Source organism: Lycium ferocissimum, chromosome 2, assembly GCF_029784015.1.
Source record: "Lycium ferocissimum isolate CSIRO_LF1 chromosome 2, AGI_CSIRO_Lferr_CH_V1, whole genome shotgun sequence".
Taxonomy (NCBI): Eukaryota; Viridiplantae; Streptophyta; class Magnoliopsida; order Solanales; family Solanaceae; genus Lycium; species Lycium ferocissimum.
Window position 1 is genome coordinate 50,609,010 of NC_081343.1, and position 13,544 is coordinate 50,622,553.

Genomic DNA, 13,544 nt, shown 5'->3' on the forward strand with positions numbered 1-13,544 from the left:
GCATAGTACGATGTTTTTTCTTGGAGATCAATTTGGGCCATTTAACTATAGGTGACTCTTAAGTCTTTTTATTGAGTGGAGGTAACTCAAGTTTTAATTATTAAGTGGACGTGATGTTTTTTTATTAGTGATTAAGAGGTTTTGACCTTGCCCAAAAGTTTTTATTTTGATACTTTGACCCTCAACTTTATTTTTAATACTTTACCCTCAAGTTTTATTTTTTAACACTTTGACCTTAATAATATAAGCCCTAAAATACCAAAATGGGTCCAAAAAAAAAAAAAGGGCGCCAATAGCCGCACTTTGCTTTTGCTCTTTCCCTCCGTTGTTCTTCTTCTTCTTCCTCGGTTCGTTCTTCCTCCTTCTTATATCTTCTTTTCAATCACTTGTTCATTCTTTTTTCTCTCTCCATTCTTCTTCCTCATCTTCCATTCTTCGCTTCCCGGCTTTCTTCATCCATTCTTTTGTGCCATTTTGAAGAATTTGCTCAACAAAAGAAAAACTCAGATTTGCAATTTTTTTGTTTGGATTTCGTTAGTGTCTACATGGGCATTACTTCATAAGTTCGCTTCCCCCGCTTCTTCTTCTTCGTTGGTGCGGCATTTTGAAGAATTTGTCAACAAAGAAAAAGAAACGAAGAGATTTTTTGCAATTTTTTTGGCCGGGCATTACTTGAAGTAATTTCCGCTCATTTGGTAAGTAAAATATTGTTGTTTTGTTTCAATTATTTATACGGGTTTTCTTCGATTTTCCAACAATTTACGAGTAGCAATTGTACTTGTTGCAACAAGTGCTAAAGCGCCGTATAAGAGCTTCTAAATTTTTCCAACAACCGTTGTAGTTTTAAGCTCGCCGTAGTTTATGCAACAACTATTGTAGTGGCCGCCACAATTACAACATTAAGTAGTTATTGCAAGCTTCTAGACTAATTGTTGTTAAATACGTAGTATGAATAAGTTGCTGTATTTGTGAGTTGTTCAAGTAGTGTACTACCGTTGCAACAAGTATCTTACTTGTTGCAACAACTCACCGATCCGTTGGATTCGCCTCACCAATGTAACCCAAAAACTCGGACCCAAAAAAGCGTAGCCGACTCCAATGATTATTTAGTTGTCGGAACAAGTGTATTACTCGTTGCAACAAGTAATATAATTGTTCGCAACGACAACTCGCTGTGGACATCTTCAACTGTCTTTGGATTAAAACAACTCAAAAAGCGAAAGCCGACTCCAACAGATTAGTTGGTCAAAAGTACAACAAGGATAGTACTTGTTGTGTAATCCACTTGTTGCAACACGATTCATCCGTTCCAAAAGTCATTACGTTATTGTATTTTGTTACTATCCGTCATGACCTTTTTTAAAAAACAAAATATATTCGAGTAGCATTAATGGGGGGACTCAATAACAATAGGTGTTGATTGCCATGGTGAAAGGATCGAGAAGAACAATCGATATATTTGGCGATGGAAGGTAGTCACATGTTAGAGACGATAGCCGAGTGTCCAAAGAGATGTCGTGTTTGATGATTTTGTGAACTTAATCATCACCTATTGTGAATTAACTTGTGAACCGAAAGATCCCCGCCATCACTTACATGCATAGCTCTTTTGAAAACCGAGAGGGTCTTGCTCTTTTAAGATAACCGATCGGATCGTTTGCGTACTTATTTGAATGATGTAGCTAGGCCCATTTTAAGGGTATACGTGGTTGGAAGCCCGTAGAGAACCATAATTTAGGTCAAGACCAACAAGATGTGTTAAATAATAAATTGGATGGGGTGGATATGGATATGGATATGGATATGGATATTCAGATAATGGAAGTGGGGTGAGCCGATTCCTACACCCGAAGTTGCGAGCAATACCGTGTTCTACACAATCTTCGGTGCGACCATGTTCAAGATGATGAAACAGCTTTTATAAAGGAATGTCATTCAAGAACAAGGAACAACTAGCAACTATGTTGAAACTTGCTTGCGTGAAGAAAGATTTCACACTCAAGAAGGTGATTAATTAGCGCTGTATGTGTATTGCTTTAGATGTGTACATCCTGAGTGCAAGTGGTGGTGAGGCTATGAAGCTTTTAAGTTCGACAGATTTTATATTACAACCACGTAAAGTATCACACATGTGGTTCTGAGCATATTACGAGCCATAATCCACACGCCACAAATAAAGTCATTGGTGAATTCAAAGATAGGTTTCCCGATGGTAAAGGCCCATCTACAAAAGATATGAGCCAATCATTCTTTAATTGGGTTGTAAGGTAAGTTATTGGAAGGTACGGAAGGGCATGGAGATTGCAAAATCTTTGACAAGGGGACACATGAGCACGGGTATGCGGTGCTTGATGCGTACGGTTATATGCTTCGTTCCGCAATCCGGGGAAGTAAGACGGCATTGAAGGTTGATGCTAATGGGAAGTTCAAGTACTTTTTTGTAGCCTACAAGGCTTGGATACTTGGTTTTGCGCAAATGAGAAAAGTCATAGCTGTCGATGGGACATTCTTGAAGAGCAAGTACGAAGGAGTGTTTGTTGTTTGCCGTGGCGCAAGATGCGGAGAATCATGTTTTTCTGTGGCATTTTGTGTAGTGGACAAGGAGTGTGATGCCTCGTACAAATAATTTTTGAACAAATGAGAAGCTTTGTAGATGATACCAAAGAGTTGTGCATAATTTCTAATAGGCATCCAAGTATCAAAAAGGCAGTTTCAATTGTCTTTCCTTTATCTCATTATGGTTGTTGCATGAAGCACTTTGGGGAAAATCTCCGAACCACCTTTCACAATACGAAGGTCGTATCTCGCCTTTATAAAGCAGCAAAATCGTACAATATAGATGAGTTCAATGACCATTTCAATCAAATAAGAGATACCGTGCACGGGGCGCCGAACATCTTGAAAGTGTTGGATTCCACAGATGGAGGCAGGTATTCTTCCCGGAAATAGGTATTCATACATTACTTTTTCCAACAAGTAACACATATGTTGGAACAACTACCTCACTTGTTGCGACGGTAATTTAGTTGTTCCAACAACTCACTTAGTTGTTGCATTTTGGTGTGACACGGAGACAATAGCAAGCTCTCTCCGGCCAAGTAACACATCTATTGGAACAACTAACTCACTTGTTGCAACGGAGTAAGTTAAGTTGTTCCAACAACTCACTTAGTTGTTGCATTTTGGTGTGACACGAGAGACAATTTGCGAAGCTCTCTCCAACAAGTAACACATCTCAGTTGAACAACTAACTCACTTGTTGTGTAATTTAGTTGTTCCAACAACTCACTTAGTTGTTGCATTTTGGTGTGACACAGAGACAATAACTGAAGCTCTCTCCAGCAAGTAACACATCTGTTGGAACAACTAACTCACTTGTTGCAACAGGTAATTTAGTTGTTCCAACAACTCACTTAGTTGTTGCATTTTGGTGTGACACAGAGACAATAGCGAAGCTCTCTCCAAGCCAAGTAACACATCTTGGAACAACTAACGCACTTGTCGCGTAAGTTAGTTGTTCCAACAACTCACTTAGTTGTTGCATTTTGGTGTAGACAATAGCAGAGCTCTCTCCAAACACTCCGTTGGAACAACTAACTCACTTGTTCTGACAGTGTAATTTAGTTGTTCCAACAACTCACTTAGTTGTTGCATTTTGGTATGACGAGAGACAATAAGCGAAGCTCTCTCCAAAGCAAGTAACACATCCGTTGAACAACTAACGCACTTGTTGCAAAGGTAAGTTAGTTGTTCCAACAACTCACTTAGTTGTTGCATTTTGGTGTGACACGAGACAATAATCAAGCTCTCTCCAACAAGTAACACATCTGTTGAACAACTAACTCACTTGTTGCCAGTAAGTTAGTTGTTCCAACAACTCACTTAGTTGTTGCATTTTGGTGTGACACAGAGACAATAACGAATGTAACACATCCGTTAGAACAACTAACGCACTTGTTAACGGTGTAAGTTAGTTATTAAACTCACTTAGTTGTTGCATTTTGGTCTATGTTTCAGTGAGAGACAATCGAAGCTCTCTCTCTCCAACAAGTAACACATTTTTGATAGTACTGCTTTGATATTTTTCAACTCATAATCGTTTGTACGTTAAGGATTACGTTGTTGTTTAATGTATAATCCTATGACGTCAAACATTTTCTTTAGTCGGTGAACTCAATGTTCAACGTTGAAAGAGAATTTCCCATTACCGCTTTATTTGATGCCATAAACGGGAGATTTCGGAAAAAAATTTCATGAGAGAGCGTATGGAGTTCATCGACTCACCAAACATCTTTGTGTGATTTTTTTTTTTTCAAAATTTGTCAACTCGGGGAACAAGTTATTAGCCCATCAAATAGCCAACAAGTTCCGTCATCGGCAGTAAATAATACAATCGATCTCTGCAAAGTAGATCTTGTACTTGTAGAAGTTTTTGACCTCGGACAAAATACCTTGTCCCACGCAGTACGCGGCGCCCTTCGTGTCCAATATGGTGACGACTTTGAAGGCGGATTTATGACTACTCATCTCCATATTATAAGGTGGAGAATTACATAATTGCATATTGTGAGGAAATTTATCCCGTGCCTTCAAGAATTGGGAAGTTCCTTTGGAGATTTTAGAGAGAAATACCTCCTCCATATGTTGATCCAAGCAAACCCTAAGAAAGGCGGACAAAGAGGAGGCGTGGAATCGGGGAATCATTTCTAACGAGGAAAAACAAATGCTCCTATGCAAAAATGCCACAAAAATAACATGTCCAAGCCTAAATGCTCCATAGTTGTAAATAGCATTATGCTTTAATAATAGTTATGTTGGAACTTTATGACATTTTAATGTTATTGTTTCTTAGCATGGTAATTTATGTTTAACTTGTTCAAATCACAAATGTGTGTATTTGTTAATAAATTATTGAATAGTTTCCAAAGAAGTAATAAACCTCACAGCAACAACTAAGTTACATGTTGGGGTTTTTTCAACTAAGTTATGTGTTACAACTTGTGTTTTATCCAACAAGAGTAAGGATTTGTTCAACAACTTAATCACTTGCGTATGATACTACAATTGTTGCAATGATTCTACATCTTTGCAACGAGATAGTGTACTTTTTGCAATGGATACTACAAATTACGTAACGTATACTACGGTTGTTGCAACGTATTCTTCATGTCTTGCAACGAATACTACACTTTCACGTAACAGATACTATAGCCGCTGCAACAGATACTACAGTTGTTGCAACAGATACTACTTGGTTCATCCATATTTAATGATCAACTACTCGATTCACCCATATTTAGTGATAAACAAAGGAAATCAACCATATTTAGTGATAAACAATGGAATACTTAATCAATTTGATGTATTTTGAGTCAAGAAAGAGATCTCCTAAGTCAAGATGCACTAAATCGAGTGATCATTAGAGTGAATTGATGTCAACTACTCGATTCACCCATATTTAGTGATAAACAAAGAAAATCAACCATATTTAGTGATAAACAATGGAATACTTAATCAATTTGATGTATGTTGAGTCAAGAAAGAGATCTCCTAAGTAAGTATACGCACTAAATCGAGTGATCATTAGAGTGAATTGATGCCAACTACTCGATTCACCCATATTTAGTGATAAACAAAGGAAATCAACCATATTTAGTGATAAACAATGGAATACTTAATCAATTTGATGTGTTTTGAGTCAAGCAAAGAGGATCTCCTAAGTCAGATGCCTAAATCGAGTGATCATTAGAGGTAATTGATGTCAACTACTCGATTCACCCATATTTAGTGATAAACAAAGGAAATCAACCATATTTAGTGATAAACAATGGAATACTTAATCAATTTGATGTGTTTTGAGTCAAGAAAGAGGATCTCTAAGTCGGTATGCACTAAATCGAGTGATCATTAAGTGAATTGATGTCAACTACTCGATTCACCCATATTTAGTGATAAATAAAGGAAATCAACCATATTTAGTGATAAACAATGGAATACTTAATCAATTTGATGTGTTTTGAGTCGAAAGAGGATCTCCTAAGTCAGTATGAACTAAATCGAGTGATCATTAGAGTGAATTGATGTCAACTACTCGATTCACCCATATTTAGTGATAAACAAAGGAAATCAACCATATTTAGTGATAAACAATGGAATACTTAATCAATTTGATGTGTTTTGAGTCGGCCAAGAAAGAGGATCTCCTAAGTCAGTATGCATTAAATCGAGTGATCATTAGAGTGAATTGATGTCAACTACTCGATTCACCCATATTTAGTGATAAACAATGGAATACTTAATCAATTTGATGTGTTTTGAGTCAGCAAAAAGGATCTCCTAAGTCAGTATGCACTAAATCGAGTGATCATTAGAGTGAATTGATGTCAACTACTCGATTCACAATGCAAGTACATTATTTGCAACAACTAAGTAAATTGTTGCAAATGTAAGATCCATATGTTCCAACAGATTCCTTACTTGTTGCAACATCTTCAGCAGCTGCTGGATTATTTGCAACAGAAGATCCATATGTTCTAACAGATTCCTTACTTGTTGCGAACAAAGTAAGTTGTTGCAAATGTACATCCATATGCTCCAACAGATTCCTTACTTGTTGCAACAACTAAGTAAATTGTTGCAACGAAGATCCATCCGTTCCACAGATTCCTTACTTGTTGCAACATCTTCAGCTATTCTTTGGATTATTTGCAAATGTACAGATCCATATGTTCCCAGATTCCTTAATTGTTAAAGAACTAAGTAAGTTGTTAAATGTAGATCCATATGCTCCAACCGATTCTTACTTGTTGCAAAATCTTCACATCCGTTGCGATATTTGCACTAGTTGTTTTATTTTTACCAACAATTTAGGTATTTGTTCCAACATATTCACTTGCGTAAAACTACCGAAATAACTTAAACAATATATATAAAGTGCGAGCATAGAATATATATTTAACAAATTTACATAATGTGTTCATCCACCATAATTCAAATGCAATCAAAATATGAGAGAAATTGTTTAATGCAAACATAGTTTAAGAGAAATTGTTTGTCCCCACATTAGGGCTCCAACACCTTATCAATAATTCCACAAGCCCACCTCCATTGCATCCTCTCCACAAGTATTGTCACTCAATAAGGTATCGGGCTTGGTCATATTCGTCGCGGTAAGCAAAGCTTCAACAAAAGCAAGTGACCAGGAAGCACATGCCTTATTGGTCTCATTTTGGGATATCCTTCTTCCGATCATACTTCCATGATTCATCACAACTTTTCGGTGTAAGTGTGAGAACATGCCACTCGCTTTAGCAACTCGGGGGAAAAGATCCAATAACGGTACGTGCATGTGGCGTAAGAAATCATCGTCGCATTACATGGGATGTTGCAATCATAAACATTTATGATACCCTCCTCAATGATGATCTCAATAGTGACAAAAATGGTTGTCATTAATATTCATGATGACTATGATCCTTTTGGCACCAATCCACTCGCGGCACTTTGGGTAGGCACAACACCTCGGGAAAAGCGAGACCATCATCGTCCCACCTAAAGAGAGCAAGTCTTTGATCATAGGGCACGACACCCACATTTGTAGACTCATTGGACAACCCTAAGTGCCCGTTGCGACAAGAGTGATGGTAGAAGTTGAGGTCATGATTCTATCGGATGAATCATAGTGCTCGAGGAAATTAAGTCGCCTCATACGCATCAGCATAAGATTTCATCTACATACCGGTAAAAATATCAAAACGATTAACCAATTGCCAAGCAACAGCAGTAGTTAGAGTTGTTGGAACAACTAGTGAGCTTCGCAACAAATGTTATTCACTTGTTGGAACAACTAGTTAACAAGTTGCAACAAGTTAGTATCTTGTTGTAACAACTAGTTAACTTGTTGCAACAAGTTCATCGAATTACATGACTTGTTCAAACAAGATATCTTGAATCATATACATATATATATAAGTGTTGAAACTTACCCAATCCTCCCACCATTCGTGCATGTTTGTCATAACCTTGAAGTCTTCTGCCCAAATTCATGCATTGAGTATAGTGCTCTCCCACCCTTTTTGAATTTGATCAAGAAGGTTTCAACCTTCTTTCTTTTTGGGGTTTACACGCTTGAAAATATCAACTTTTTTTTTTTCAGCACTTGTGGCACAACTTCAAGCAGAGGAGTAGCAATAGACTCAAAGGAGTACTTGTTTTCCTTGCTCTACAATGCAAGTGCCTTGGAAATTGTTTTTGCCCTCTTGCGAATCCCAATAGGAGTGTAAAGTAGCTTAGCTTTTTGGATGGGCTGGACACCCTTCTGGACATCAAACTCTTTATAGCCGAATTCGTATCTTTTTGTGCAAGCAACTCTTCAACCTTGTTTATCAAACCCTCCATTTTCAGCACGCAAGTACTGCATTCACAAGCACAAGAATACACATTGGAGGAACCGGCACCAACTGAAGAATATCTACCCAACCTATAAGGGATATCTGTGGTCTGCCCACCACCACCACTTTGGGGAGTATATCCACCAACTCCACCACCAACTCCATCACCACCACCATCATCATCTCTTTTTTATCAGCACCTTCCACCGCTTGTCTTGCAACATCAACAACAATATTCATATCAACAAGATCACCAAAGACAAAGACCATCACCAACAAAAGATTAACATCACCATCACCATCACCATCACCACCACCACCACCATCAACAACACCAAATTTATGATGGTTGTGGCTCCGCCCAATTCTTCTTTATCTCTGATCAATCAATTCATCATGCACAGATTCCCTATGCCCTAAACTAACAAGACATGACATCTGCACCTCTCGTATTGTCGAGATAAGCCTTGGGTGCACAACCTACAACAAACAAACAGATATATTCAACCAATAAGTGTGAATAACGTTGAACAACCCCAACATATGTTTCAACAACCTCTAGGTTGTTGAAGATATTCTTTAGTTGTTGGAAAAACTAAAAGCAATTTCTTTGCAGCCTTCCTCGCAACTATTGTGATATTTTCAATGATTGTGAACTCGTTGCAACAATCGGTAAGTTGTTCCAACATCTTAGAGTTGTTGCAACATATTCACTATCCGAAAATTCGGAAAATATCTTTGCCGCAACTTCTCAAAGAACGTTTTGATTTTTCCAATATATTTTAAGGTTGTCGCAAAGGATAAATGTATCCGTTGCAACAAGTAGTTACTTGTTATAAAACTATTCAGGGATATTTTCCAACGAGACTCGACTTACGCTTCCTTGGGGGGGTTAAAAGGATCAAGATTCATTTTTTTGTTAAGCCGTTTTTGGTAGTCAACTTATCCGAGGATCCTTGGAAAATAAACTTCTTTCGAATAGTCCCTGACTTGACTTCGTAGGTGAGGAATGGCTTCAAATGCCCAAGCCTAGAAAAAATTATGCCACCAAAAATTATGGCTTCAGCTGCTCCTCTTGGCCGTGGTTTTTTCCCTTATTCAGAAGGGTTTCCACGTAAAATCTTGGTGTCATTATTATTCTTGCTGATTTAACCATAACTTAGTGTTCCGCGTTTATCACTAATACTGTGAATATTATTTTTGCGGGGCTATTTTATTCCCAACAAGTGGTATCGCAGCCAAGGTTCGTCCGAGTATGCTCGTGGTTGCAAGACACGATCACCGAACTTCCACATCGAAAAGAATTACTTTGGTCTTCGAATAAAATAGTATTTGTATTTGTGATAAACGATGGAAGCCAACACTAGTAGAATGATTACTTTGAGTGGCGTAAATTATGCCATTTGGAAGGGCAAAATGGAAGATTTGCTCTATGTCAAGAATTTTCATAAACTGTCTTTTGCAAATAAAAAGCCCGATAATAAATCGATGAAGAGTGGAATTTGTTGCATCGCGCAGGTTTGCGCTTTATTAGGCGGTGGGTTGACGATAATGTGTTGAACCATATTTCTGGGGAGACACATGCTCGGACCCTATGGGAGCATCTTGAAAGTTTGTATGCTCGGAAAACTGGTAACAACAAGATGCAGCTGATATGATGACAAAGGCAGTCTCAAGGCAAAAGCTTGAAGTTTGTTCCAAGCTAGCTGGTATGAGCTCTCGGTAATTCACAAGAACATTCTTCCCCATGTCGTCGGGAGGGGGAGAATTGTTGAGTAGGTCCCTCAGACATGTGGGGCCCACCAGAGTTGAATAGTAAATACGCGTGGTACTGTTCACGCGTATAAAACGCGGTTTACTGTTTGCAACTGTTCACGCGGTGATACTGTTCACGCGGTGTACTGTTCACGCGTTTTCTGAAGCTTATAAATAGAGTTCTAAGCTTCATTTGGAATGGACACCAAGAAAATCTCAGACAATACATCTGAGTGAGAGCAAAGTGAGGTATTCCATAGGATCGTAAGAAAATAGTCTCGGCGAAGAAAAATAGAGTGTGAGTAATATTATAGTAAGGTGGGAAAAATCAAAAGAGTGTTTTTCTTTTGTGGGTGTAGTGGTCTTAGGAGTATTTATACTCGTTACTACACAATGTAAAATTCCTTGCTATAGTGATATCAGCTGCTCCTCTTGGCCGTGGTTTTTTCCCTTATTCAGAAGGGTTTTCACGTAAAATCTTGGTGTCATTATTATTCTTGCTGATTTAACCATAACTTAGTGTTCCGCGTTTATCACTAATACCGTGAATATTATTTTTGCGGGTCTATTTTATTCCCAACAAACAGTATTATAAATATTAGAAACGATCGAACTCTTTCTTACTTAAATAAGATTAGATAACGTTTGGCTGACTTGCAAGTAAATGGATTAGTAATATTTACTTATCTATTTGATCAACTTATCTTGAGTTAATTCTAATTTCAGTAACTCCAATTTGTTCTAAACGAGCAAGTTTAACCTAATTAGCCATATAATGTAACATTTAAATTAATGAAAATATAATGACTACCCTACTTCCACCTCCCTCAAAGCATTTCAGTTGCTCAACAAAGAAATTCTTATATAGTTACCTCCATCATATCGCCAACGTTCACAATGAAAGCATTTGGGAGGGGTTTTACAGGCATCCAGATATCGTCTTTTCGAACTTGGAGACCTTCAGTTTCATTAAGCTGGAGAAGGATGGTGAGGGCATCAGCATCAGAATGAGGACTTATGCCAATTGTCCTGTCTGGCTCAGGGCAAGGAGGATAATAATTCATCCTTATTAACTGCATACCTTCATTAGATAGCTCTCTCATTTCGTTTTCAATTTACTTAGGATGCGTATTGCTAGGCTCTTGAATTCTTTGCAGTGTTCTTCCATGATGTCCCTGCATTATATTTCCAATGAATCCAATCATATCATCCAAATTAACTTTAATTATAAGAGGAAGAGATCTAGTGAAGATCAAGGCACAAGTTAGAATACATCTGAATAACGAATTTTTTTACACAACATTCTAATACTCAAAATGTGTATTTTGATTCAAACGTCTTAGCGCCCGTTTGGCCATAAGAATTATTCACTTTATTCCGGAAATTTTTTTCACTTTTTTCCGGAATCAGCGTTTGGCCATGAAAATTCCTAATACAACTTGAAGTTGTATTCCGGAATACCAAAAACTCAAAAAACTTGTTTTTAAAAAAAAAATCACTTTTTTACAATTTTTTCACCAAAAACTACAATTTCAAAAACTATGGCCAACTCCAACTCCAACTCCAACTCCAAAATTCCAAAAAAAATTTGGTATCTATGGACAAACGGGGCCTTAATCTTAATGCACAATTTTAATATTCAGATCCATGTGTTAGAATCTTAAGAAAAACAAATGGAGCCTTACTAGAGAGCTGCTAGCTGTTTATAAAATTTTATTTTCAGAAGAATTAAATGATCATTGCACAAGCAAAATGCGACTAGCAAATAGTATGTATATCTTGTGTATTTTTTTCATGTTTCCGTTTTCTTTTCATTTAGCATTCTCTTGTAACGCTTTTTTGTGTTGTAAATCCTTTAAGATATCCAAGCTCTCTATTCAAATGGGCTAAAAATGATCTCTCCAGCGTAAACTTTGACAAACTGCAAACTCGAAAATTTTCGTTTGAAGAGAGAGAGAGAGGGAGATGTACCTAAGTGAGACAGGGAGTTTGGGAAATAAGTGAGGTTTTCTCAAATTGGTCGGGAGAGTGGTCATGTAAAACAAGTCACCCCAGTCTAACTTTTGCTCTTCAGAAAAAACAAAGGCTTGCCCAAATCCTTCAACATCCCCTTCTTGTTGCTCAAACTTCTTCTTCTCTTCCATTGGTAGATCGAAAAACGCTCGGATTTCTGACTTCACTTTCTCCACCAATGATGAACTCACTCCATGATTCACCACCTGCAAGAAACGAGAGTATTTAGACCATTTTGCTATTACTTAAAACTGAAAAAGAGCACAGCATTTGATCATTGAAATATAAACCTGGAAAAATCCCCATTCTTTGCAAGCAGAATGAAGCCTCTCAAGCTCTGAATTATCATCTCCAATTTCCAGCAGTTTTTCCATGTCAATGACTGGAACTTGAGGCAATAATATGGAAGAGGATGTCTTTTCTATATCATCACGCATATATCGGGACGGAACAGCTGCTAGTTTTTGCTTTGCCAGCTCTCGGACGTTAGGAACTTTCAAAGTGTCACCGAGTATTCCTTCTTCTTCCATCGATAAATGAGATATTTTTTTCTGGTTTCCTTTAAGAGAATTTGTTGTAGATGTCAACCTTATAAAGATCTGAAATTATAGCGTGCAAAATATAGTACTTTTATTTGTTTTATTTGTTTAATGTACTCTAGATTATAAACATAATAATGTTTCAATCAAATCAAACAGCCAAAACCAGACTTACAGAATTCTTTAAGCGGTAGATTAATCCATTTAGCTTTCTTTATCAATTTCCTAGTGCCTGGGCCATTTATTTATTCATTTTTTAAATTTGACATTTTTTTTGTCTTAGTTATCTCATCGTCAGCTTCCAGCTTTACATTGCAACTGCCAGAACGCAACTCTAAAACAATGACAAATTGAGGTGATGATGTACGTGATCGGAAGTAAGAAAACAATTTTTGTAGTTTTCAAGAATCTCGGATGGATTTGCCCACTGCATACCTCGTTGACATCTTCACAACTAGGCATTTGAATATTTCACATGTACCTGCCAACTTCCAAAATCCATTTGCAGCAAATAAATCCTCTGCCTCCATTTTTTTTAGGAATTTTTACTGGTTGTAGCTTCTTTTAGGACCTAATTATTACTAATAACTACCCTTTAATTTAATATAATTAGTAACTAAATTACTTTTCTAATTTACCATACATAGCTACAGTTACTGGTACAAATACACACATAATATACACCCCATATCCCCATATCCCACCTTTAACGGTTACTTAATTAATCAACTCAAATTCTCTCTCCTTATTCATTAATCCTTACCCTTTTTTTCTCCATTACATTCCTTCACCATTCCACATCTGCAAATCATTGTGGCGAAAATTTGGGGAAATTGTATTTGGGTAA

At 37.3% G+C, this 13,544-nt stretch overlaps 1 protein-coding gene across 1 annotated transcript in view; it reads right to left on the reverse strand.

Annotated features, from left to right (window-relative positions):
- Window positions 1-13,229, reverse strand: part of LOC132043233 (protein SRG1-like) — a 32,995-nt gene extending 19,766 nt beyond the window's left edge. The window contains exons 1-3 of the mRNA XM_059433716.1: window positions 12,449-13,229; window positions 12,117-12,364; window positions 11,257-11,320 (exon numbers count right to left, since the gene is read on the reverse strand). Of these exons, the coding sequence (XP_059289699.1) occupies window positions 11,257-11,320; window positions 12,117-12,364; window positions 12,449-12,688 (552 nt within the window). The 5' untranslated portion in view covers window positions 12,689-13,229. The remainder of the gene's footprint in view (window positions 1-11,256; window positions 11,321-12,116; window positions 12,365-12,448) is intronic.
- Window positions 13,230-13,544: the final 315 nt, after the last annotated feature.